Source organism: Phragmites australis, chromosome 20 (assembly GCF_958298935.1).
Source record: "Phragmites australis chromosome 20, lpPhrAust1.1, whole genome shotgun sequence".
Lineage (NCBI taxonomy): Eukaryota > Viridiplantae > Streptophyta > Magnoliopsida > Poales > Poaceae > Phragmites > Phragmites australis.
Window position 1 is genome coordinate 1,630,853 of NC_084940.1, and position 25,623 is coordinate 1,656,475.

Below are 25,623 nucleotides of genomic sequence, written 5' to 3' on the forward strand. Positions count from 1 at the left end.
CCCACTGGACGATACGCCACAAAGTTCACAATAGCCCACTGGATTTAGTCAGTACTGTTTTTGTATTTGTCGATATCGACATGTTAGCATAGCTTATAAGTGGACTCGATGATGACTTGATCTTATAATCATGTACTTTATCTGTCAGATTCAAGGTCCCAGTGTATGTTATGCACGAAAGATAAAAACTGCTTGGTACGTTCTTGTTATACGCCATTAACCGTTCTTTTCCGATTGATGGGCATGCACGCCATGCCGTTATAAGCTTATAGCAGCGATGGCCCCACTACAGGGACAAGGGTGTATAAATATATATCCAATAACTTTTTGCAAAAAAAAAAAAAACGCTTTTAGTGAGTATAATACGATTATATATTTGTAGTTGGGCATGATTATATAATTTGAACATAAACTCGCTAAATAGCACATATCATCCCAATCAAACTATACTTTACACCTCACACTTTCCCAGCGTGCTCTCTCTCGTTGGTTATTTGCTCAGATGCACGACTGCACATGCACGGAGCCACGAGGTCGATGCCTTCAACACTCCAAGCCGAGGGAACAGGGCTGGCCCTAGGGGTCGAGCGGCGCGGTCGCTTTGGACCCTTAAAATCTAGAGGTTCTATATATATATATGTATACTGTGTATATTAGTTTAAAAGAAAATTAAAAAAATTAGATCTAGACGATTTATATTTAATAATGGGGTTCTATTTTTAATTTTGTCCTGGGCCATCGAAATGTTAGAACCGAACCTACGAGGGAAGAGAAGCATTAAAGTGTTCTTGTCTAGTTTCTATATTCCATGCATATCTATTCCACCTGAACTTAACTAGATTATATAGGTTGACATCAAAGTCTACAAAACACAAAAATATATAATTTTTTAGCTAGACCCTTAGGATTCATTAACCAATGTGCACGGCAAATAGTTGACCACCACACTTGCTACAAAAACTAGGAAGCGATACCTAAATCTCCGACTCGAGCTCGATCACTCCTAACAACAATAGTCCTGCTAACACATGTGGCTAATTTTTACATTCTCTTGGGTTGAAACACACCATATAAGAACTAAAAGATAACATAAATCAATTTTTAATCTCTCGAAAGATTGTACCCACCGAGGCTAAATCGTGGCTGGAAACACTACGTAAGAAATTATTAAAGTAAACAAATCATTAGTGATGACTGTTCAGTACATGTTACTAATGCACTATTAGTGACAGATTAAATAACGACCAATCACTAATGTGTGGCTCGAGTTGGGTCCATCACTAACGAGGGGTCATTAATGACAACGAGGAATAACTCGTCACTAAAGATAGTAGTGACATGTCACCTCAAAACCCGTCACTAATGGTGGAGTCATTAGTGATAGGTAGAGAGAGCACACTCATTAGTGACGGGTGGATTCTGATGGTGCATCCCTACCGGCCTTATACTGAGAGAGAGAGAGAGAGAGAGAGAGAGAGAGAGAGAGAGAGAGAGAGAGAGAGAGAGAGAGAGAGAGAGAGAGAGCAAGGCGGAGAAGACAAGGCGGTGATGCATTCGGTTGTGTACGTCGCTATCGGTGGAGCCACAGTAGCGCCCGAAAGATGGCATGCAGACAGCGAGAAGGGTAACGACAACGACCAGAAGGCGTCGGTGGCTAAGGATTCGCGCACACGATGGAAACCGAGCAGAGAACCACCAAAGAAGAATGTAGCAGAAGGTCCGGCATCCACATCGATGAATAAAATGTAAGTGTGCCTCCTCTTAGGTTTGGTGTTTATGACTTTGGGGGGTTAGGGTTCTTGGTTTGGGAATATGGGTCGGATTTAGAAATTGGGTGCCAAAATTGGGGATTAGGGTTACGGGTGGAAGGGTGATTCTTAGTGTTTTGTGAAATTGCTTAATCTCCTCCTTCTATCATGCTAAACCCGAGCGGATTAACCCCATCAGATCCTTAAAACCGCCTAGCCCGAGCCTAAAAGATCGAACCTGAGCCCCATGAACATATAAACACACATGTAGATGCATAAACTCAACCAATCCATGCCTAATTATCTTAAAACATGAACATGTGCACTTGAACTGCATTAATCCGAGACATAAAGAGCTAAATCATCATTAATTTTAGACTAATCCACATCAATTAATCTTAAACTTGAACATAAGTGGGCCTAAACCATCTAATCCGAACCAAAAAGGCTTAATACATCAACATTAATTATGAACCAAAATGAAATTAAGCATAATTGCATCTAATCTGAAACTAATTAGGCTTATACTTGGCCAATTATACCTAAATCATGAACAATTAGCGCTAATTCATCTGATCCCAAGACTAAATAACTCAATTTGATTCAATCCGGGCTAGGTAGGCTCTGATGCCATCGTTAAAATAAACTTAAGCTTATCTAGATCATCATGGCTAGCCCTAAAGTTGAATACAAATCATATCATCGTAGAAGAAGCGTGATTGTCTTACTAGAACCTGGAGATGCCATTAGGGTTAGCTCAGTAGTGGAGATGTTCTATTGATGGTGATGTTCGCCGGCTTGACTTGGTGCTCGGAGTAGATGCGTAGGTGTACGAGTCGTTGCTGGCGTACTGATGTGGCTTGCAGGGTCGTCGTGAATGAAGCGACGGCGATCTTCACCATGTCGTCAGCACACTTAGGATCGGTTTAGGGTGAGGGAGAGGCGGCTGAGAATTTTGTGAGATTGATCCATCCAACGCCAGACTCCCCCTCACCAATTATATAGTGCTGCACGGGGTGAGACCGTAACCAATGTGGTGGTTGTACCTCCGATCAGGGTGCGTACGTGAGGGATGTAGTCCTCCTTAGGACTCAGTCTCCGTGATGAGTTACATGAGGGAAGCAGAGACCAATCCAACAAGATCCAGGCTATACATTTTGTATCTTGCCCACGATACCATTAAGTATTCTTATTGTATTTGTTGTAAATGCTGATTGCTAACTTAAGCGTGAGAATCGTTAACCCTAGAGCATGAACACCAATTAGATAATGGAAACATGATCACCCATGATCACTGACCCATGTTAGGAGATGCTATTAGACGTGTAGATCCTTTGGGGCAGAGCAACGATATGGTTCAGTACGTAGTGCAGACTTGTGGTGGAGGTGTCGATGTCACAACGGCGGTGACCTTTGTGTCGATCAGCACACGTTAAAATCGATGTTAGGGTTTAGATGTTGGGTAGAGGTCAACCTCACGGGAATTAGATCACACGTGAAGTGCCGGTTCTCTCCTATTTATTTGTTGCGCTGATCGATTTAGGACCACAACCAAATTTAGTTGGCTCCTCCAATCATGGCACTAGATGGGCGTTACCCCTTAGAACTCAGCGTTTTCTGTTAGTCGAAATTATAACCAACATTTGTTACCTTTTGTACTATTTGTGTTGCCATTACATTTGGGCTAGTTCAAATATAACTATATTTTTTTAAATCATACAGCGTGAAGTATGGCTGATTCATGTTACTCCTTTTGTATTTGGAATTGTTATTAGTTCTCATATGAAGTGGATGCACCTGGCCCGCACGTCAGCGTCACGAGATACGCACTAGCTTCCCCCGTAGTGGACGATGTCTCTCACGTGCGCACACCATGCTTATTTAATGACCTTAATCAGACGCTTGCTTTCCCAAGGATTATTGCTACATATTTATTACGTTTCAATCGATTAAAATCGGAGCTTTGTTTTATCCGATCATCCGATCGTGCATCTATCTTTTAATCTATACTCCCTCTATTTCACAATATTTATCCACATCCACCATTACGTACAAATCAAGGAATACTGAAATCGAGTGAAAATATGCACAGAGATAACTATGCTACCCCTAATCAATGCAAGAATAAGAGCAAGTAACTCACTAACATTAGAGTAAATATATGCATGCACTCAAAGATATAACAGAAAAATAGATCATAAAGCATCCTTGGTTACTACAATAAATAAACAATTTGAGACAGATACTCCCGAGGTCATGAAAAAATATTGCGAAACGGAGGAAATACTCAGTTAGGGATTTTTGTATGTTATGTATAGAAAATTATATATGTCTCTACTATAGAAAAATATTATTCACTTATAAATTAATTTTTTATCAATCATGAGATCTTCAACCAATAATTATAATTATCAAATAAAACGTACTCTTATTTTCGCTCGATTAAATTAGCGACTCTCTTTTTCTAACCCCCACCTGGGATCGCGCCGCAGTGTGCGAGGAGCAGCCACGTGCCGAGCCCGCCGGCGGGAAAAAAGAATTCTCCCCCGCCGATCGGAGCCCCGACCCCGAGCGTTCCATGGACTCGCCTCCCCAATCGTGAGATTTGCCAGCCTCGCCGCGCCTCGCCACCCCTCACCTCCGCCTCTCTGGTTCGTCTCATCCCATTCCGTTCTCCCCTTCGCGTTGGGGGCATGCGGGTTTCCCCGTTGTTCGGATTTCACGACATCGATTTGCTCCTAGGATCTATGGTTTGAATCCGTGGGGGCTTGCTCTGGCGTTGCTTCCGCGGATTTCTGTAGGTTTCCGCGCGCTATTGATTTTGACCCGCCTTACCTCGCGAGACAAGCCGCAGGAGGGCCCCCGACGAAGCATGTGTTTCGTCAGTTCAGCAGTGCATTTCTCGCAATTTTTTTATGAATTTTCAGATCGTCGTAACGGGATTTTTTTATACTAGCCTGTGATCCGTCAGTTAGTGGTGCATTTCTCTGCGTTTTTTTTAATTTAATTCAGAAGCGTCGGAATGCAATTTTTGGTACAGTTATCAAGTCATGATAGGCATGATCAAGTTTATGCGCCACCACTATTCTGTTCTCCTCCATTTGAATTATTTTTTCCTTAAAAGGACGGATTTTGTGTTTGGGTTGTGCATGAACCCTGTAATTTGTGAATCTAGCCACTTACAATGTTGTAACCTGGTTCATGTTTCTGGTTCAATTCGATCGAATTCAATAAATTTTTTTGACTAAATAAAACATGTTTGGTAACTCTAGAAAAATTGAAAAAACATTGTGGATAAGCTTAAAGATACCCTTTTTTTTTGAAGAATTGCACCGTTGTTCAAATCTTCAATCCACCATTCCTGATTTGATCCGATCTGAAACGTGCCTCAAAAGCAAAGATTAAAGCACCAACCCGACTTTCAAGCAAGAACAACCCATATAGATGCCAGTATGCCACCCTTGATGTTCTTTTCCTCCACTATATCAATCCACCTTTTGTCTTCTCAGTTAATTATTTAATAGCGTACAGTAACGTGGTGCCACTATATTATTCTGAAGCCTGCGTTATCAACTTGAAAGTTAGAAATATCCTCCTTGCCCCTAGCTTGTTATATTCTTGTTATCGAACCAATTGGCATTAGTTGTGCTATGTTTTGTTATTATCGGTTCATAACGCTATTACTAAATGTTTAAACACTTCCAACCTATTCTTTTGTGATCTGTTGGTCTAAAGCATTGTTTTCATAGTGTGGGGTGATTGATTCCCTGCAGTTTCTGATGTGGGAAATTGCTTTTGCTGCTGGGGAGAATCGGTACAAATATATTTGCCTAAAGATTTCTAATGTTGGGGTTGTTTTATCCTGTTTAGTCCAGCAAATCGAATAGGATCTTTGCAGAAGGAAGAGGGTACTAGCTAGTTTTAGGAGGTCAGATCACTCTTATTGTTCCCTCGCAATTTAGCAGAGTGGAGTGTTTTCGGTTTAGTGTTTTTCTTGAGTGCAAAGTTTAATTGATTGTATCCCTTTTTATTTTTGTTTTGCAACTTTTGGTCGAAAGCTGGTATTTTGTCTAAACGTTTTAGAAGGAATCCGAGATGGGCATAGTCAGCACAGTGCTTGGTTTCTCTGGATTTGGCTTTGGATTCTCAGCTGGTATTGTTATTGGGTACTTCCTCATCATCTACATCCAGCCAACCGATGTCAAGGTGGGGATTTTTTTTTTTTGGTTCTTATTCTTTCTTTCGTACTGTATTAAATTTCACCTTGTTGCTATATATTGAATAGTTGAATTGTGGATAATTGGTTCGCTGATGTACGTTGAAATAGTTTAACCGAATGATATGGGATTATGGGGACAATTTGAGATCTTGCATTTAAGAAGAAACCAAGAGGCATGCAGTTGCTGTTGAACACATTTACATTTTTCTGCATATCCATTATAATTCAGTTCCTTCTGACCAGCATTGTTGACATAATCCATGAGCTAAGTTTTATGTTGTTTTGTTGCTTATCTTTCCTTGTGATGTATGCCATCCTGTTTGAACTCTACATGTGCATGCACAATGTGCATTTCATGCCTTATGTACTGAGATAATCACTCTTGGAGGGTTGACCACAGTGTTTGCCTCGCAAACTTATGCATTGCTTGGTGCTGGCACATGTTGCACCCACGTAGGGAGGGGCCATTTCATGAAGGAGATGCAGACCTAGAGAAATCATATGATCCAGTGTTTGCGAAATCATCTGCTTTCAAGATCATATACTCCTTTGGACAATATTTAGATTATTGTTTCTTTCGTTCATTCAGCATAGTTGTATTATTATTTTGCAACATTCAGGCTTGAGTAATACCTACAAGGATTTGAATCTTCGTTCTTAAACAAAAGTGGTTTAATTTGCTGAATTCTGCAATACACCATCTGTTTTTTTCCCTCTTGCTTCTGCTTGTAACGGATGTACTATGTTTAGGATGTAACTCAATAATAATATATGGGGTCATGGGGATAATTCTTTTCTCCCTACTTGCTTTTCAGGATGTCAAAGTTCGCCCTCTTGTGGAATATGATTCAAAATCTTTGAAGGACATCCTTCCAGAAATTCCTTTGTGGGTTAAGAATCCCGACTATGATAGAGTATGCTCCTCCTTCAATAAACTGGCAAGAAACTATTTTAATGCTACTTCTACTCTTAGATCCTCATTTTTCTTCCTCTTTTCTAGATTGATTGGCTGAACAGGTTTTTGGAGTTGATGTGGCCTTATCTTGACAAGGTACTCTATCTTGTGGTTCGCTTTGAGCATGAGACGATTGTCTCTAAATGACATTGAATTTGCTGCGCTATGTGATTTTTATCCTGTAGGCTATCTGCAGAACTGCACAGGATACCGCAAAGCCAATAATTGCTGAGAACACTGCAAAGTATAAGATAGACTCTGTTGAGTTCGAATCACTTACTTTGGGTAGCTTACCACCCACCTTTCAAGGTTAGTACTTAGCAGTGTTGCATTCTTATGTTTTCTTTACACGTATGTATATGTATTTCACATGGTTCTAAGCCTTGTGCTGAACTAGATTATTTGTTAGATGCAACATATTTTGCATGACTTTTCTGCAAACAGTTGCGTGTCCTTGTGCTGCTTGTGTTTTTTTCCCTGTATATTGAGTTGTCATCTTATAGGTTCATGAGTAGTCAAATTAACCCCTACTGGTAAAATTGTTGTGGCTCAAAACTTCACATTACTGCTGATATGAGATATGGAGACATTGTTACAATTTTGTTCCAGATAAGCTGCTATATAATGAGTTTAGAATTGAACATTGCATTCACTAGTGATACATCACCGTTGGCATGTCTTCTGCTTGGTTATGTACAACTGGTGACATTTGTACTTCAACTTTCCCATGTATAGCTGATAATAATGGGAGACTCTTATCGAACACTGGCTTTGCATTAGGTTTGATTGTATGTGATGCTAATTCTTTTACAGCTGGTGTTGTAAAAATGTATTTTGAAACAATCCATGTTTTTCCTCCCAGGGATGAAAGTCTATGTCACAGAGGAGCAAGAGTTGATAATGGAACCATCTCTTAAATGGGCTGCAAATCCAAATGTCACTGTTGTTGTAAAAGCTTATGGGTTGAAAGCTACTATCCAGGTATGAATTTTTCTGTCATAATCTGGATTCTTAAATCAATGTTCACTTAATGATATGTTGAATCGAGCCAAGTGAAATCTACTTTATTGTTGAGATATTTCAGATTGTGGATCTACAAGTCTTTGCATCGCCTCGTGTTACTCTGAAGCCATTGGTGCCTACATTTCCTTGCTTTGCAAAAATCCTTGTCTCTCTCATGGAGAAGGTATGGAAACTGATTACTTGCGTTTGAATTATCCTGATGGACCGCTTCTCTACTAATTATGATTGGTTTTGCAGCCGCATGTTGACTTTGGGCTAAAACTTCTCGGAGCAGATGTAATGGCTATTCCTGGTCTTTACAGATTTGTTCAGGTATTCTTGACTCATATTCTTAACTTTCTCATGTGAAGGTTTGTTCATTTGCACACTTCATTGTGAACTAAATGTTGAAGTTTCATTAAGTTTTCCAAACTTAGTAATGGCTTAAGTTGCACCGTCATCAATGATTTCTTTTTTAAAAAACATGAATGAATTATTACATCCTGTTAATATTCACAGCAAACTTTTAATATAATTCTTTAGCTTGTTCCTGTTATTGGCCTGCATGTTTTTAAATGCATATGCAAAGACCTTCTGTGTACCCAAAGCAACCTGGCTATAATTTGATGGTTGATCGCCCAGTTTAAGTGTTATTCTTCTGTAGTGTCTAGCTTACTGTTTACAATGGATGTGCAGTGTGGTACCTAATCCACTCCTTTCAGTACAGTTAGCTCATTTTGTCATGCTATCTTTCCTGCATTTGCAGGAGACCATCAAGAAGCAAGTTGCGAGCATGTATTTGTGGCCGAAGACACTAGAAGTACCTATAATGGATCCCACAAAGTAACTTCTTTATCTCTTTGTCTATTTTGGGTTGTATACTGACAACCATAGACTTAATGAGAAATGAGTATCGCTAATGGTTTTCACATTCCCAGAGCATCAAAGAAGCCTGTTGGAATTCTATGTGTGAAGGTTGTAAGAGCCCAAAATCTCCGAAAGAAGGATCTGCTGGGCAAATCAGACCCATACGTGAAACTTAAGATGCCAGATGACAAGCTTCCATCCAAGAAAACAACTGTAAAGCGCAGCAATCTCAATCCGGAGTGGAATGAAGATTTCAAATTTGTTGTGACAGATCCAGAAACTCAGGCTCTTGAAATTAATGTCTTTGACTGGGAACAGGCATGGCTTGCTTTCTTATATAAATCTACTGTAGTTTTTCTGTCAACATATTACCAAAGAGTATGCAGTTATTTTGTATTGATATATGCAGGTTGGAAAACATGAAAAGATGGGCATGAACAGGATCCTATTGAAAGAACTCCCACCAGAAGAGACTAAAGTTACTACCCTTAACTTGCTTAAGACCATGGATCCAAATGATATACAAAATGAGAAGTCTCGTGGTCAGCTTACTCTAGAGCTTACATACAAGCCTTTCAAGGAAGAAGATATGGAGAAAGAAGGCACTGAGAGTACCGATGTCATAGAGAAAGCTCCAGATGGTACTCCAGCTGGTGGTGGTTTGCTTTATGTTATTGTTCATGAAGCTCAAGATCTTGATGGCAAGCACCACACAAACCCATATGCGAAAATAATTTTCAAAGGCGAGGAGAAGAAAACAAAGGTACTATGTATGCACATTGTGCATTTTAATATAACTTTATGGATTTGTTATGATTGATGTCCTTATTTCCCCTTCACCCCCTGTACTAGGTGATCAAGAAGAATAGGGATCCACGATGGGAGGACAAATTCGAGTTTGTGTGTGAGGAACCACCTGTAAATGATAAAATGCATGTTGAAGTCCTAAGTAAAGCCCCAAAGAAAGGGCTGATACATGGCAAGGTAGACATGACACTCTGACCCTCTATATAATTTTGTAATCTACTACGGCCTTTTGGTTGCTCTGATACTAGATGATGGAAAATGGTGATACTAAATTAGTAATTCCTGGCAATATGATTGCATGTGGTCGCTGTTAGGAATAAGATCACCAGTTGTTGCATTAGCTCCTTTTGGGACTTCTGCTCTCCAGTAGTATGTAGAATTCTTAATGATGGATTATTTGAAGAGACCATATCAATGTCTTTATACTGATGCCTGTATTATCTTTATCCAGGAAACTTTGGGCTACATTGATATCAGCCTTGCAGACGTGATCAGCAACAAGCGGATTAATGAAAAGTACCATCTCATAGACTCAAAGAATGGTCAGATCCAAATCGAGCTGCAGTGGAGAACTTCATAGTCACCGAGGAAAGAGCCAAAATGCTTGAACGCAGTATCGGAGGAGACTTATGAATGTTCCTATACTCAGTTTGTGAATATCTGTAATTGAGTTAATGTAGATATTTCCTATGTTTCTAGACGTCTGTTGATGTTGTTTTTTCTCAATTGCTCTAATTTACAAGAAGAACTATGTAGGCATGTTAATGACCCTGGAAATGGAACTAGAACTAATATAATGATAGGGTGTTCGACCATATACAGAGTTACAGACACAAACCCATCATTCTGACAGATTGAAATTTGAAGACATCCTCGAAATGAATTTGTGCAATATTTGTTTCGTTTGGATCTTTTATAAGCATTGAGCATGTAACATGGTTGCAGAAATGCTTCAGTTGTAACGTTGAACTTGCAATGGCTAATGGGAATTTTGATCATAAACTGGAACCATAAGGAATGGGGCGAGCCACAAACGCGATGCCTATGTCTGGATAACACAGAAGCTGCTGTTATCAGTCACAGTCCAAACCTCTTGACATAATCGGGAAACGTTATGATTCAAAAACCAGCGCCTTTTGAACCTGCTACAATTCGATTCCTACAAGACCAACACCTCACCCTACCAAAAAGGAAAGAACAAGACCTCAAGTTCATTCACAGCAAGTAAATGAGCTCGAGGCATTTTTGCGCCTACTATAGTGCCATTAGAACCTGATAACAGCCCCAGATGGTTGTAAGTTAAACTCTCTTCCACCCTACTATTGTACTAGAAGTCAAGAACCGTATGCGTTTTATACAGTGACCTACCAAGAACCAGCTTCAGACAATACTGCCTCAGGTCAGCAGCCTCTTCATGTCAAGGATCCGGTCTGAACTTCTCTTGAAGTTGTACACCGACTCAAACGCCTCCATGCAGACGCTGGCGAAGCCCGTCATCGCCTGGAACACATTTGGAAAGCCTGTCTGCAGGTTATTCAAGGTCATTGCTCTTGTGACCCCAATGCTCTTCTCATACTTGCTCTTCTCCTCATCTGCGTGGCTCCTCAGAGCCTCCACCTTTGCCCGCTTGTCAGCCACTGGTGATTTTCGCGACATTTCTCCGTAAGCTTCAGCACCAAAATACGGCCCATATTTCGACTCAAGGGATCTCAGCTCCTCTGCCTTCTTCTCAAATTCCTTGAATGCAGACTCCGACCTCTTCTTTTGCTTATGTTCCTCAGCTTGTTGAATGACAACAGCATGGATCACTGTTAGGAGAGTTTTGATCCCTTCTGAGGCCACCTTATCAGGGATTCGATCAATGGCTAGCTGCCATTCCTCACACAAACTGTAAATATCAGAGTTCTGATGAGCTTTGGTCAGCAGGTCGTTGTGGCAGAAGAGCGAGAGGCGAAGCCAGCCAGTCAGTGAGTAGACATAATCTCTCTGGGACTTCACCAGACTGCAGAAGGCTGAATACCACCTGTCGACCTCTATCTCGAGCTGGAGAGCTGCTTGCCGGTGGACATTGGAAGTGGGGTTAGTACTCAAAGCATTGTTGAGGTACTCAAGCTGCTGCACGATGTGGGTCTGAACCTGATGACACTCATACATGCCCCTCCACATGCTCATCAAGCTGGAATTCACAAAAGGAAGTATGCATGAGAATAACAAGAACTCAAATGTCTGTAGAAAGTAAAACTGTAAAGGTATTGCCAGAAAATAACGGCATTTGACATTTAGACTATGTACAGGGGACAATTAATTCGAAACAGTCAGCTACACCACTGAAAAACCACACGACAAACAACACAACTAGCACTTGAAGATTCAAACGTCACCAATGCCCGGGCTGATCATGCAATCATGCCAGGGAGGATCTCCCGGAGAGGTCTAGTCTGACCAAATCAATGAGCAGAAGATTCAGTCAGAACAGTCAACTCCGAGATAACGCTAGCTCTGCACCACTGCTCTGCTTCCTCCAAACTCCACTACTTTAAAGGTGAGCTCAAATCAGTAAAAGGTGCCTTGTACAGTGACAAAGTTACCTTTACATGGCTAGAAAGAAAAATAGCAACATGCTCTGAAGCTGTGGCTGGTAGAACCAAAGAGTAAAGAACAAACGTCACTACTGTTCTAGATTGCTAGCTTACACTTAAGCATAGGGAGAAGGCCGTACCATGGCCCATACGTCCAACCTTACTCTCAGCCTCATATGCAAGTATGCAAAACGACAGGTACAAGTGGAAGTAGGAAACATGTGAAGCGCCTTAGAATATTAGGGGCCGATTGGCACGGATCCTAAATTTTTTGGAGCTTGTCATATCCAGCTCTAAGAAATTCAGGATCTGGAACTGTGAGTAGATTGAGGGTATTTGGTAGAGTCATTTGGTTTTTATTTTAGACGAAAAAATAAATATTTAAATTACTTTATTTTATTATACAAACTCCAGATCCAGCATGGATCTTGGATCTGTAGCTGTGCCAAACAAGGCCTTACTACGAGATGCAGATGGGAAGGATGATGAAGGGAGCATTGTACTAACCCAGCAACCAGCTCAAGAAGCTGAGGAAATAGCTCGGATTCTCTGACCCTGATGATCTCTGAAGTGGTGGTCTCGATGGACTGGGTGGCAACAAGCATCTTGGACTCCAGGCTCTCAATCTCCATCCTGTTCTTCTCCATCTTCAAGTAGTCCACACCCTTCACCTCCTGCTTCCTCAGTAGACTCACCTTCTTATCATGCTCCTGCTTATACCCCTCGTAACTCTGCTTGCAGTTAACGAAAAGTCAAATTCTATCAAAAGGAGCACAAAGATGCTATCTTTAGAGCTGTAGGTAAAGCTACAATTTCACGATTACTTAGCAGATGTGATCAAAGGAGCATAAAGATCCTATCTTTACAATGAAAAAGAAATCAAGCGATCAGAATTCAGAACCCATTTGATCAAGGATTGTGGATAGTGATATGGTTATTGACAAAATACAGGTGAACATAAAATCCAATCTTTACAGCTCCATTCAACCTTTCATGGTTATACAGTTATGATAAAATAAACCATGAGGATAACCTACTGATGTTTCTACTTGGAAGACTCGGAAAGCATGGTGCGTTTCATTTTTACAGAAGCTCCTGACAGAGGGGAGAAATAAACTACTGATAAATGGAACAGACAATGCAAGCAATATCCATGTGCGTTACGCACTACTTGTCCTTGTGCCCACTACCTTTCTTCAGACAAAACCAATTGCCATCCCGCTGAATCCTTGTTAGTATATCCCACCATCACAGATTCACAGCATAACAGATCAAACGACGAGCAACACAAAAAAAGGACTCCTCAAAAGCACCACGCCACTAAATCACACAGTCACATTCCTTAGTTCTGAAGAACCAGACAGTACGTTTCGATCATTCCGTATGTTCATGTTAAGACTAAAATGAGAAAGCAAAGCTAAATCCACTGTCACTGCTGCTGAAGTTAAAGCTCAAAGAAAGCAGTCACTCACCTTGACCTCAAGAAACAGCTTCTTCTCCCAGGCGTAGAGCTTCTCCACGGTGGAGGAATGGCTGAGCATCCCACCGCCTCCGCTATTGCCCATGGACATCCCTCCGTCTCCTCTCCCAAACCTTGTGAACCCATTGTTACCTTTCCCGTAGCCTGCTCCACCTCCGCCCCAGGACCATCCCGTAGGCTTCAAGCTCTTGCTGTAACTCAGCACCTTCCCTGCAGCATTAGTCAATCCCATCGAATTTAACAAAAGGATTCGTCAGAATAAGCGAAATGTGGGCAAGATCAAACAATCAATTAATTAGTTAACTGATTTGTTGAAGAAATGGATTGCCTGGGAGGCTGTGGTTGGTGGTCTCGGGGGGCTCGCAGATGGGGGCCTCGAGCAGCGCGGCGACGCGGGCGCCGGCGTCGGCCGCCTTGAGGAAGTACTCGTCGAGCTCGGTAGCGATCTCGGCGAGGTCCTTCTTCCCGGCGGCGCCGCGGGGCACCGCGACGACGGTGAGCTCACTGGGAGTGGTGGAGGTGGTGGTGGCGGTGACGATGGACGGGGGCGCGGCCACCGCCGCGGCGACCGTGACCACTGGCGGCACGGCGTTGGGAGCGTCGACGACGGTGGTGGCGGCGTCGTCCCAGTCGGCGTCCTCGGTGGCGGAGCGGGAGGAGGAGGGCGCGAAGGGGTCCCAGAAGTCCCAGCTCGACGGCATTGGGGGCGGGGGCGGAGGGGGCAAGATGGCGGACGCGGAGATCGAGGAGGAGTTGGTCGTCCAGGATCTTGTGGTCGGGGTGGGGCTGAGAGGCGGAGGCGGCGGCGGCGGCGGGGGAGGGGGAGGCGGCGGCGGTGAGGGCGGCGGCTGGTGGTGGGCGGAGGAATGGGGGTGCGGGTGGTCGGCCTCGGCGCTGGCGAAGTGCATCAGCGAGGCGCCCGTGGCCCGGAGCGAGCGCAGGTAGAGCGCGTGCGCGGCCGCCATGTCCCGGCGCGCCTGCACCAGCTGCTTCGTGTACCGCCTCCGCGCCTTGCACCGCGACACGGCCTCCAGCCGCTCCAGCCGCGACTGGCAGCAGCCCATCGATCGCCGCTCCGCTCCGGCGCTCGCTGATCACGACCACACCAGCTCTTCTTCCTCTCACTCCCAACCCAACTCCACAGCAACTCAGCTAGTAACCGTTGCTTCACTGCCCTGTGCTCCCAGAGCAAGACTGCACTCTCTGCCTGATCTCTAAACATCACACGGTCCTCCCTCCTCTCTCCTTTTACCGTCTTGCCATTTCTGCTGCGTGTGAGAGAAAGAGAGAGGAGAGAGAGAGAGAAACCGAGATCCTTTGTACGCGTGTTCCCTGTGACAGCCCTGCACGGCTCCGGTTCACCAGAGACCAGAGTAACCGGCTTGCATGTTGCATGCACACAGGGGAGTAAAAACAGAGAGGCATGAGGTTTCGGGCAGTGTGCGCGGCGACCTTGGCCTTTCTCGGGCTCACCGAACCACCCCTGCCTTTACATCACACCCTGTGGCCAGGCCGGGGGCAGCGTGGGGAATCCACCGCTCCAACGGTCGCCGGGCTGGGGGTTTTCGGGCGTGCGGTGCGGCAGTGGGGCCGGGCGGTTTCGGCTCGGCGTTTGGTTTGGTGAGGGCAGGCTGCGTACCGCGGCGTTCTCGGCTCGGCGGGCGTGCAACGGGAGTTTTTTTTAATATTTTTTATATAAATAAATATATCTCGAATAAAAAATTTACAGAATTAAACGTGCTCTCTCAAAAGGTGGGACGGTAAGTGACTAAGTGGATTACCGTCCTCCGATGGTGGTTAAACTCGGATGAACAGTAACCATTCTTTTTTTCAATTTTTCTCGTTTACTCTTTCTCTATTTAGGTAGTGGAGGTTACATATTTCAAAATTTACGAATTTTTGTTATAGAGTCTATAATTCATGATGAATTTATTTAAAAAAGATTCGCTTCAATACCCTAGGTAGGTTTTAAAATAAAAAAACTATAAAAAGTGATACTTTTAGAACCTATAGCAATTTTTAAGACATAAATTTTTTAAAAACTTTAGAAAAATTCACTAATATTCTTTTCATCTATCTTATAATATCTCAAATTATTTTCAACTTTAGATTATTTGGTGAAAAAGTAAGTTTCTTTACAATGCTCTATTTATATATATTTTTAATTATTTTATATAATATTATCTTTTTAATTTATTTTGAATTTAAACAAATTCAAACATGCATAAATTCTGAGTTAGGCGGGCGTGGAGCGGGCGCTTTGGCGGGTTTGGCTGGAACATTTGGTGGGCCGCGCAGGCGTGTTTGGGGCTCATTTTTTCCTGTTTCGGACGAGCCGCGGCTCGCGAGCGTCTTTTGCAGAGGAAGGTGTTTCGGAAGGGACGTGGCGCAGGAGCCGTCGAGTTGATGGAGACCGAGCGAGCCGAGTGGCAGTTGCTCGCGGTGGGTGGCTGCGCACTCCGGCGTGGCAACGGCGTGTTGTGCGACCGGTTCGGTTGGGATTTCAACTTGGGTGCGGGGAGCTGGTGATTTGGTTCGGGAGGATTTTGTGGCGTCGGAGTGGATGCGTTCGGTTCCGCATGGTATCCGTGTAAGGCGTAGCCGTGCATGCATGGCACAGCTTTTATTTCTCCTGCTTTTCCAAAAGGCAGGTTCAATGCTGCTATCATTTGCTTGCTTTTGTGGCTGGTATGGAGAAGAATGCAGTGCCCCGTATGTTTCAATTCTCAGACTGCTACTGTTACAGACATGTGGTAGAGTTAATTTTTATCTAAATTCTATCAAGAAAGTGATTTTCTAATAAGAGTGATTTTGTGATTAAAAGTAATTTTTTTAGATAAATTCTACAGAGCAAATAACTTATATGTAAAAAGTGAATTAGTAGAAACTACTTTTTTCAACTCCTATCATCTAGTTCAATTTAGAAAATCATTCTCACAGATTCTACTCTGAAAACTAAAAACTAAAAACTGTTATTTGTTAGAGCTCCTCTGATTCCACTAGAGAGTTATTTATAAGGCTTGCCAAACATACTCTACATATTCAAGCCATGTACATGGATGCCCAAACATTTCCTCTCCGCTGTGTTTTTCCTAGGTTTCCCAAGTCACTCCTTTGTCTTTCATAATATGAAATTTTTCCAAGGACTATCTTATAAAATCCATTTTTATAAGGGTTTTTTCCGTATGGGATCAATAATTTTCTTGCCCACCAGGGCCTTCTGAATCAATTCCCTTAAAATACTTACAATCTTTGGAGTAACTCATTAGTCGTACCGTGCCACAAGCTTGCGCCGCCTTCTATCTCAAACCACCATAACCCCGAGTAATGCAATCACCAATGTTAATGCTATGACTATCCTCCGTGCTCTTGTCGCCACTAACAACTATAGCAGGCACGTCCCCTTTTTTCTTTTTACTTGCCACACCCACCTCATTAGTTGTAGGGCAAATTCTGGGAATTTGATTATCAAAGAAAACAAAGTTTCATCTCTGTCATTAGTTATATTTTTCTTCCCTTACATACCATTCTGTGAGGCTTCCGCCAGTTCTTTCGTCGAAGTTTATAGCACAATGGTCTTTTAATATCTCTAAAATTCAGTAGTCCTCTGTATGTGTTTCACCTGTGGATGACGCTTACATTACCACTTAATTGCCTCTTCCCTGCCTAAGTCTCCTACCATCTGCACAACTTAACCACTCGTCTAGTCTCCCATTGTGCCGCTTGAGCCCTTTTTGCCAATTTTTGGTTAACCCTAGCCCCAAAACCGCGACACGAGTTGCATGTTGCCGCCCCAAAATTTTTGGTTACTAGTAGAATGTAAGACTTGTCTGCAATTACACCTATATCTCGATCGGGCTGTCCACGGTACAACTTTAGATGCAAAGCACCATGAGATTTTATTTGGGCCAATGCGGACTCGTACTTTAGCCAGCTTGACTGGGCCTGCGCTCTGAGCCGAGCCCAAGACAAAGAGGCTGGAGCCACGCGATGACACCAAGGACGTAGCAGTTCTGTGGGCCACATGGACGAGCAGACCAACAATAAAAGCCAATCGATCCACTCGCTATCTGCTACCAAGATGCTGGGTTCATCGGCAAGCATGGCAACCCTGCCTTCTCTTCCGTGCGCGCGCCTCTTGCTCCATCTGCTCCTCGGGCATGGCAGCCCCGAACACCCTCACGCGCGTTGCATCCAAGAGCTGTTCAGGGAGAGTTTGTGAGCATTTTCTGTCGTGGCACTGTACAGTCCTGGAGGCCGCGATTTTCAATTTGAGGAAAAAAATGTAACTTGGTGTGAATTAACACCTTCTCAAGGTATGTTTGCAGGAAGATGCTGCATTGAGCTCTGGAACTCGGCAATTCAGCATACACGAATGCAGTGAACAAGTTAAAACCCACTAGATGAACCAGATAAATAAATGAGTCACTTTGTTATTCAAGCGTTTAACCAGACGAAATTAGAACAAGCTGCAATCCACTTCTATTACAAGGAAGGCCTAATGGAAAATAAGCTGGAAACACGCTCTTGCTTAAGTGTCAAGCTGAAGAAGTGAACAAAAGAATCAGCTGTTATTTTGGTGTGTTAAATTGAATTGAAAATCAGCAGGAAATTAAATCGAATCGAATCGAATCCCTGATTAACTTAGTTGCCAGGCAGGAGCTCCCAGGAGAATAAGCCCATCTCCTTCGCCGTGTCACCAACCTCAAGCATGCCTGTTTGTGAGTAGGAAACAAAAGAAAAATGAAACGAATCAGAATGTGTTCACTGTCTGTGTGATGTCCTGGAAGATCCTGAGCCTCTTGCCGATCTTCTCCTTCATCGCTGGGCTCGTGTCGCAGCTCGCCGGCTGCTTGCCGCTGGCGTTCTCTTCAGTGGCTGCTGGTTCATCGTCAAGGACTGGCGCAAGAACCGCCGCCACAAGGGCCTCGTCGAACGCACTGTGGTCGGGCAGCTCCGGCCATCTTTCCTCGGCCGAGAGCGACTTCCTCCTCCCGCTGTTCTCGTCGGTGCTTTGCTCCTTGTCCATGGCATTGCCGGACCGTGTCCTCTTCAGGTTGCCCATGGGATCATGCACCGGAGCCGGCTTCTGCTGCTGCTGCTGCTGAGGCCGAGGCAGCGTGTTCTGTCGCTTGGTTTCAAGTGGCGGCATCCGCAGAGAGTAGAACGGCTGGGCGTCCACATTGAGCATGTTCGCCTGCAGCGCCGCCATCTTCTTGCTCAAACCGGCGTTCTCATCGGCGAAGCGATCGCGCGGGGCCGGGGCCGGGGGCGGCAGCATGTGGTCGATGCACGGCTGCGGTTGCCAGATGCTTGAGGACGACCCAAGCAGTAGCGCGTCGAAGAGCCAGCTCGTGTCAAGCTGATCGGCGCGCGGGCGGCCGACGAGCTTGGCCTCGAGGTCCCGCAGCATCTCCTGCGCGCGCTCGTAGGCCTTGAGGTGCGAGTCCGCGCCGCGAAGGCCGTCGACCGCCGCGGGGCGCACCTGCTTGAGCACGTCCTTGGCCTCGAGCACACGGCCCTGCTTCATGAGGCAGATGCCCAGGTTGCACATCTTGTTGTTGTCCGGCCCGATGAGCAGCGCACGCCGGTACGCCCCCTCCGCCTCCGTGTAGTTCTCCTTCTGCATCAGCGCCCACCCCAGATTGCCCTGCACAACAATCATTGCAAGAATGCTCAGCATCAATGGATTGAGAATTTGTATTGATCAGGAGCTTCAATCCCCAAGAAGCTACAAGAAATGCGGGCACTTACAAGGAGCCTGGTCGCTTCTTGCTCGAGGGTGACCTGGAACTTGCGGCCCTGCGACCGCGCCGTCTTGGTGCGCTTGCCGTTGAATGCGTGTCCTTGGTGGATCAGCTGCAGCTTGTGCTTGAGCAGCGAGATCTGGTCTTCCAGCCTCCCGCATCTCTGCGCAATTCAACAACAAGAACACAATCAAGTTCAGTCCCGTCTCAGCTGCATCAATCGAACAAAGCAGGTGAGAGAAAACGCGAACCTTGTAGAGGTCGAGGAGGATGTTGTCGAGTGACTCCTGCGCCTGGTCGGAGCATCGGCTGCGCAGCGACTTGATGGCCTCGATGGCCTCTTCGGCGCGGTTCTGCTGTTTCATCACGATGGCCATGTCCTTGAGCGCGCTGTCCACGCGGTCGCCGGCGTTGATGGCCCCCCAGAACAGCGCGATCGCCTTCTCCGGGTCCTTGTCAACCAGCTGCACCGCCGCATAACAAATCCAAAATCAGATCGAACCGCCACACACGGCGTCATCCACCGGAACAAACGCAGCGCACGAACGTACCTGGACGCGCTTGGCGCGCACGTACGGTGTGTCGCCGACGGGCACCTTGTGGGCGACGTGGAAGGAGTCGGAGTTGGTGCGGAGCATGGCCGCCGCCGCCGCCGGCTTGATGGGCGAGCAGGGCGCCGACTTGGTCGGCCGGAGGAGCCCCACGGCGGCTGCGGCGTTCCACGACTCCTGCTGCTGCTGCATCATGGCTGCCTCGATCTCCTCTTCCTCCTCCCTTGCGAGACGAGAAGAACTCCAAGAACGGAGCAGAGCTCGAGAGGGAGAGAGATGAGGAGGAAGAGGAGGAGAAACGGAGCAGTAGTAGCGAGCATTGGATTCCGCAGGAGATATATGAATGGGTCTGAGGGGTCCGTCCGACCGTTGGAGAGCTAGCCGTTTGGGGAACTAGCCGTTGGGACTTCGTGGGCCTCAGCTGCTGCTGCTGAGTAAATTGTTTGGGCCAAGCCCAATTGAGTACTGGGCCGATGTCTTTACGAGGGGAGGACGTGTATTCGGAACTTTTTTATTTTTATATTTTTTAAATCAACAATTACAATAGGTGTCTGTTTTAAAAAATTACAAATTCAGACTTATTTCGCTGTGGAAGGGCGACATGTTTTAAAATTTATCTTTTTTATTTCTAATTGCACATGTTATATTTTTATTTGAATTTGTTTAGAAAATTAGATGATAGCATCTTCTATAATATATGTATTTTTTAAAAAAATTTACATAACTATTTTGGTAGTGTTTTAAATTTTAGAAACATTAAAATATAATATTTTTATTTTTAAATTTGTCGTGTGTTGGAAGGGACGATAGGCGGCTAGATCTCTAATTTTTACACATATATTGGCAATTACTTGATTTAAAAAAACTCCATGTATTCGTGTCTCGTTGTGTCGTCCCGTCGTCTCCGCATCGTGGCGCTCGAGCCGAGAAGGAAGGCCAGGCGCCGGCGCGCTTGGAGGCGGGCTCGGCCCGCACATCCGCGTTTCGCGACGAACGCCTCGACGGTGTGGAGTGTGCGGTGGTGCGGATGTGTGTCACCAGGCGTTGTTTTCTTCTCTTGCGTGGCGGTGCGGTTGTGGCCATGGCTATGGACCGCAGGGTGCTCGACGAAATGCCGAAGAGCTGGGCTCTGGCAAGGCGTTCACTGTCCTTGGTTATCGATACGGAGCTATGGTGCTACGTCAGGAGAACGCGTCGTCAGATGGGCATTGTCGACGGTCGGAAGGGATTGATACGGAATGGGGACGATTGGTAAAAGGGCACCGACACGAAGGCGTTCAGTTCACATCATTGTAACTTGTAAGTGATCCAAATTCAAATCCCAGTGATTCTTATGTCTCTCGTTCCATTAAAAATGTCGTTCTTATGCTGCTTTCTTGTATGTTGTCAACTTGTCAGGCCGGATGAAGTGTAGTTGTCTTTGCAAGTCCGCATTATTTACATCGTTTTACATCTCCTAGTTGATCGAATATGTCAGTGTTATAATCTGTTGTCCTAGTGTATAATGGATCCCCATCCATGCTCTTCTGTAGCTATATATAAGATTAGAGCATCACTGTTCTATACAACACGTTTTATGATGCAATGGTAGTTCTAGATTCATATCTGTGTGAACCAAATTTTTGAGCAAGTTGCATGTATTGCGGTTGTCTTGCAGTTGTATGTCGACATGATTCATCTAATATAGATAACAACTCTAATATGATGCTAAATAACCTAGATAGCTTATGGCTAAAGCCTAAAACCTTTTTGAAAAAGCTTATGGCATTTAGTGGGTACGTATAGCGTGTTTTTTTTAAAAAAATTTAGACCATAGGATTGCATTTCGTGGTGTACCAAGTACTACTGCACCTTCACTGTACATTGTACCAAATAGTAAGAACCAAAAAACAATGTTTTTTTATTCTATTTTACCAGTCTCCTTGTATTTTTAGAAACTTGCTTATTTTCTTTCCCCGGGACTGCTATCTGATATATAAGTTCTTGTGACTCGATATAAACAGAACTTGCTACTGCTGTCCCTCAGAGAAATTTTAGAGAGATGCCTTACACAAAAAAATTTGACACCGGAAAGATATTTCAGGTTTATTAAAGCCTCTTCAGATGCAATGCTGCCAGTATGGAGATCATATAAGCATTGGCAACGGTCCAAAGGGATTGATCACTCATTCCCGTGCAAAATTGGAACGGGAACCATTGGCAAAAAGGCACTGACACGAAAGCGTCCAGTTCACAGCATTGCAAGAGGTCCAAATCCAAATCCCAGTGATGTTACATCTCTCTTTCCATTAGAGATGTGGTTCTTATGCTACTTTCCTATATGTTGTTGTCTTACGGGTGCAGATTATGTGCATTTCTAGACAATTAACAAAGATTTTCGGCAAAAGGCTGAAAAGTAATATTTTGGGTTCATAGGCATTGTTCATTTGCTCTTTTATGTCCCTCAAGTACTGCTACGCAGACCTTATGCTTCCATAGATAAATATGGGTTCAACTGTTCAAGTGACCACCTTTGACCTTCCATTAATAGGATGGGATATTAGGGAAGCCAAACAAGAATAAAGAATTATATTTGCCTCTGGCTTGACTTTAGATCATAAAGGTTCTTAGATCAGCTATGCACAGCTGAACCTGAGAAGGTTGTTAAGGAATGACATTTGTTAACCTGAGCATGACTCTTTGCTGTCCATCTTGTTTTTGGTGCAGGCAAATTGTTTGATGATAACAATTTCATTGGAGGGTATTTTTATGCGATTACGGTAGATGTTATGCCCAAAAAAAAGATTTGACTGCCCCTCATGTTGGTTGGATCAATATAGGCTTTCTAGTCAAGTTGGATAGCTAATCATTCACATATGTGTTTCTGCCTTCCTGGTGGTTTCCTTTGGCTATTCTTGGGGCACTCCATTGTTCAACTACTAATCATATCATGCAGATGCAGCTGAAGGAAATACTGTGCATTTCGTTTTATTTGAACATCCATTTTAAACTGATAAGAAGCTGGTCTAGTGGTAGTTAAAAGAGGACCACTTAGAGGCAAAGGATCAACCTGACCAAACATTCATACGTAGATAAATTTGTATATTGGCAGCCAGTTGGTTATAATAATCTATGAAGTCCGCGGAGTTGTAAAACTTGTGCGTCATCAACAAAACATATAATTTCACATTCCATTAGTCAGTATCAGCCAAGGGTGATATATTTACAGAAATTACATCACCTGGTAAACTAAATATGTCACAACAGGAAGGCGACATTGGTTTTTAGTTTTCATTTGAAACTAATTCTCTAGGAGACAAATGGAATTAGGGTACATGGTGTAATTTTGATTATTTCTTTCTCTTCGTAAAGCCACTGACTCAGACACAATCAAAGGAGCATATGAAAAATATATGACATCTTTATGATGGATGCACTGGAAAAAGGAACTCATGGGCCGCGATGAGGATGATTTTATGTTGGATGTGTGGACTTGATTATTTAAACCTTGTGTTATATCTATTAGCTATGTAGACTTTGTACATGAAGTGCTTCTAAATACTTCAAACTAGAAACGGCTAGTGAACAAGTGCAAGAAGCGTTTTGACATTCAGGATGCTAAATAATATAACAACTATTGTATGAAAATATTACTACCTTTACCCGACAATTAAACTTTTATTTAATAAAAGAAAAAAGCTTTTGAAAACAGGTTATTGAAAGTCATGTTTCTAAAACATCATCTTTTCTTTCACGTGTCCAAGTTCATGCAGTATTTTATCTCTTTATGTCTTCATTCCACATTGACTTCTGATAGAGCTCTGATTTGGAATTATGAACCTAGAATCCAAATGAAGACTAAAACATTGTCTGTTGAGGCCGGAACAACACAAATTTGGTGTTTCTGAGGCCAAACGTAAAAGTAGCCAGTAAATCCACAATTTCGAACCCGTTTGGTATTCTTATATTAATATATATTTACTCTACTCCAAAAGCAACAGTAGGACTTGATAAGATTTGAATTCATGGTCAGCAAATGGAAACTGTTAGCTGATGAATCTAGGTTGAAGTCCTGGAGACTAACACTACACCTAACCCAATAATAACCAATTGCATGGAAGATTGCGAGGACTGGAAGGTGGAGAGAAGATTATGGGTGAAAAGGATGATATATGCAAGAGTTTGGAGCTTTATGCAGGCCCATAAGGGGCATGTAGGGTAGGGGAAACAAAGAGGGAGTTGGAAGAGGAGTTACGGATAAGTGATGTTCGTGCTTGTGCCATGTGGTGGGGATGGCAAATTTGCCCATGATTCCCTTGTAGGGATGACAACAAAAGAGTGACAAGACCTATCTCTCTCCTTAGCTTCTTTCCCTTCCCCCTAACCCAAAACAGCCAAGCTTGCTCAAGAGGCTTGCACGACAAGTGTCTGGCTAAGAAGTGGAAGGTAGAACTAACGCACATAACTGACACTACACCTCAACTACAAACCATTTTCCTACCCTCCTCTTGCCTGATTTCATGCTTTCTAGAACTAGTGCACGTGAGGAACCATTTAAAATAAATAATTATTTAATAGGGCGGTCATTTATAAGATCACAATCACAATGATTAATCAAAATCCAATCTCAGTAGTCCTACCAAATGTTTTATAGCTAAGATCGAAACACAAGCATTTACAACATGATTTATCATATCAAGTTATAATAAAAAGTGAGTAATAAAATTATATTATAAGTCTTTAAGTTATTACAATTTCGTCATAATTTAGATAACACGACCACTAGAAGGATAAAATAAAGTTTAATTCTTAGTTGGTTAGAGTAACTATGCAACGGAAAACACATACGAGAAAGTTAAAAGACAGGTAGTGTCATGTGCCCATAAGCACCATCTCAAAACGACATCTCATGAGTAGATAGCACTACTCTCGTCCGTCACTAACGTTGGCAAGCGTGAAGTGGCTGAACACTAACTCTTCCTCACCTGCATAGCAGAGCAAGGTGAGTACGAAGGTACTCGTAAAACTTAATCTATAATGGGTACATATAATAACCTGACTCTGAGGATAATGTATTTGAGAGTGAATTAGCAAGAAATCGGCCATAAGATTAACTGAACTCATATGCAAAGTAGTTTTGACACAAGAATGTGAGCACCTATAACTTAAACAATTATACCTCCTATCCAGATATCAACATCATAAACATATACATACAAGGAACCATCTCATAACCAACCTCAACCATCATAACCACTTCCCACATCGGAACTCTACGACTGATGCAAATGGACAGAAGTGTGCTCATGACTGAGATCACGATATTTCGAATTGATCTTACACCCTGCAGAGAGTACATCTTTACCCATACAATATGAGGACCATTCGGCTTGTGCAGCCCGCTAAAGTTCACGCAAGGGGTTACTCATGACAACCATTCCCAATAAGCTACAACTATTTGAACATGCGCATATAGGTACGGAGGTCATATAAAACTACTTCCCAAGCAAATTAGATACCTCTACAAGCCTATTATACCTACAACACCATAGACTCGTATGTCAAAGGGTCACAACTACAAAGGTATTCAGCTCATCCGTCCCATACACGGATACGTAGTAAGTACAAAAAAAGTGTTAAAGCCAACTGCAACAGCAAATGGTGCTTAATTGATGCAAACGGTCTATGA

The 25,623-nt window shown here is 43.5% G+C and overlaps 3 protein-coding genes across 9 annotated transcripts; 1 reads left to right on the forward strand and 2 right to left on the reverse strand.

The window, feature by feature from the left end:
* The first annotated feature begins 4,212 nt into the window (after positions 1-4,212).
* LOC133901794 (synaptotagmin-1-like) lies at positions 4,213-10,490 on the forward strand. Of its 7 annotated transcripts, none has more exons than XM_062343297.1 (14): positions 4,213-4,399; positions 5,619-5,676; positions 5,807-5,954; positions 6,783-6,881; positions 6,968-7,018; positions 7,108-7,231; positions 7,785-7,903; positions 8,007-8,108; positions 8,183-8,257; positions 8,691-8,767; positions 8,863-9,109; positions 9,201-9,554; positions 9,644-9,775; positions 10,050-10,490. In XM_062343297.1, exons 3-14 carry the CDS (start codon positions 5,844-5,846, stop codon positions 10,176-10,178), a joined length of 1,620 nt encoding a protein of 539 aa, XP_062199281.1. In that variant the 5' UTR covers positions 4,213-4,399; positions 5,619-5,676; positions 5,807-5,843; the 3' UTR covers positions 10,179-10,490. The 7 variants fall into 7 exon arrangements, with proteins under 7 accessions (XP_062199281.1, XP_062199282.1, XP_062199280.1 ...); XM_062343298.1 differs by having other exon boundaries at positions 5,624-5,676; XM_062343296.1 differs by having other exon boundaries at positions 4,213-5,676.
* A 90-nt stretch (positions 10,491-10,580) lies between these two features.
* On the reverse strand, positions 10,581-14,991 carry LOC133901793 (protein ALTERED PHOSPHATE STARVATION RESPONSE 1-like). Its single transcript, XM_062343292.1, has 4 exons — positions 13,986-14,991; positions 13,650-13,867; positions 12,685-12,908; positions 10,581-11,774 (listed from the first exon to the last, which is right to left on the reverse strand). The coding sequence occupies exons 1-4, from the start codon at positions 14,719-14,721 to the stop codon at positions 10,994-10,996; spliced, it is 1,959 nt and encodes a 652-aa protein (XP_062199276.1). The 5' UTR covers positions 14,722-14,991; the 3' UTR covers positions 10,581-10,993.
* A 3,079-nt stretch (positions 14,992-18,070) lies between these two features.
* LOC133901252 (protein POLLENLESS 3-LIKE 2) lies at positions 18,071-20,249 on the reverse strand. Its single transcript, XM_062342549.1, has 4 exons — positions 19,956-20,249; positions 19,656-19,868; positions 19,412-19,567; positions 18,071-19,307 (listed from the first exon to the last, which is right to left on the reverse strand). The coding sequence occupies exons 1-4, from the start codon at positions 20,148-20,150 to the stop codon at positions 18,411-18,413; spliced, it is 1,461 nt and encodes a 486-aa protein (XP_062198533.1). The 5' UTR covers positions 20,151-20,249; the 3' UTR covers positions 18,071-18,410.
* Positions 20,250-25,623: the final 5,374 nt, after the last annotated feature.

What these genes read in the sequence shown, in the direction of transcription:
- LOC133901794 (XM_062343296.1), top strand. Translation starts at nt 5,844, where the DNA reads ATGGGCATAGTCAGCACAGTGCTTGGTTTCTCTGGATTTGGCTTTGGA. An exon ending in GTCTTTACAGATTTGTTCAG is followed by an intron (nt 8,258 to 8,690) that starts GTATTCTTGACT and finishes CTGCATTTGCAG; the next exon opens with GAGACCATCAAGAAGCAAGT. An exon ending in AAGGGCTGATACATGGCAAG is followed by an intron (nt 9,776 to 10,049) that starts GTAGACATGACA and finishes ATCTTTATCCAG; the next exon opens with GAAACTTTGGGCTACATTGA.
- LOC133901793 (XM_062343292.1), bottom strand. Translation starts at nt 14,721, where the DNA reads ATGGGCTGCTGCCAGTCGCGGCTGGAGCGGCTGGAGGCCGTGTCGCGG. An exon ending in CACCAACCACAGCCTCCCAG is followed by an intron (nt 13,868 to 13,985) that starts GCAATCCATTTC and finishes CTAATGCTGCAG; the next exon opens with GGAAGGTGCTGAGTTACAGC. An exon ending in AGCTGTTTCTTGAGGTCAAG is followed by an intron (nt 12,909 to 13,649) that starts GTGAGTGACTGC and finishes AACTGCAAGCAG; the next exon opens with AGTTACGAGGGGTATAAGCA.
- LOC133901252 (XM_062342549.1), bottom strand. Translation starts at nt 20,150, where the DNA reads ATGATGCAGCAGCAGCAGGAGTCGTGGAACGCCGCAGCCGCCGTGGGG. An exon ending in TCCTCCTCGACCTCTACAAG is followed by an intron (nt 19,568 to 19,655) that starts GTTCGCGTTTTC and finishes TGAATTGCGCAG; the next exon opens with AGATGCGGGAGGCTGGAAGA. An exon ending in AAGAAGCGACCAGGCTCCTT is followed by an intron (nt 19,308 to 19,411) that starts GTAAGTGCCCGC and finishes ATTGTTGTGCAG; the next exon opens with GGCAATCTGGGGTGGGCGCT.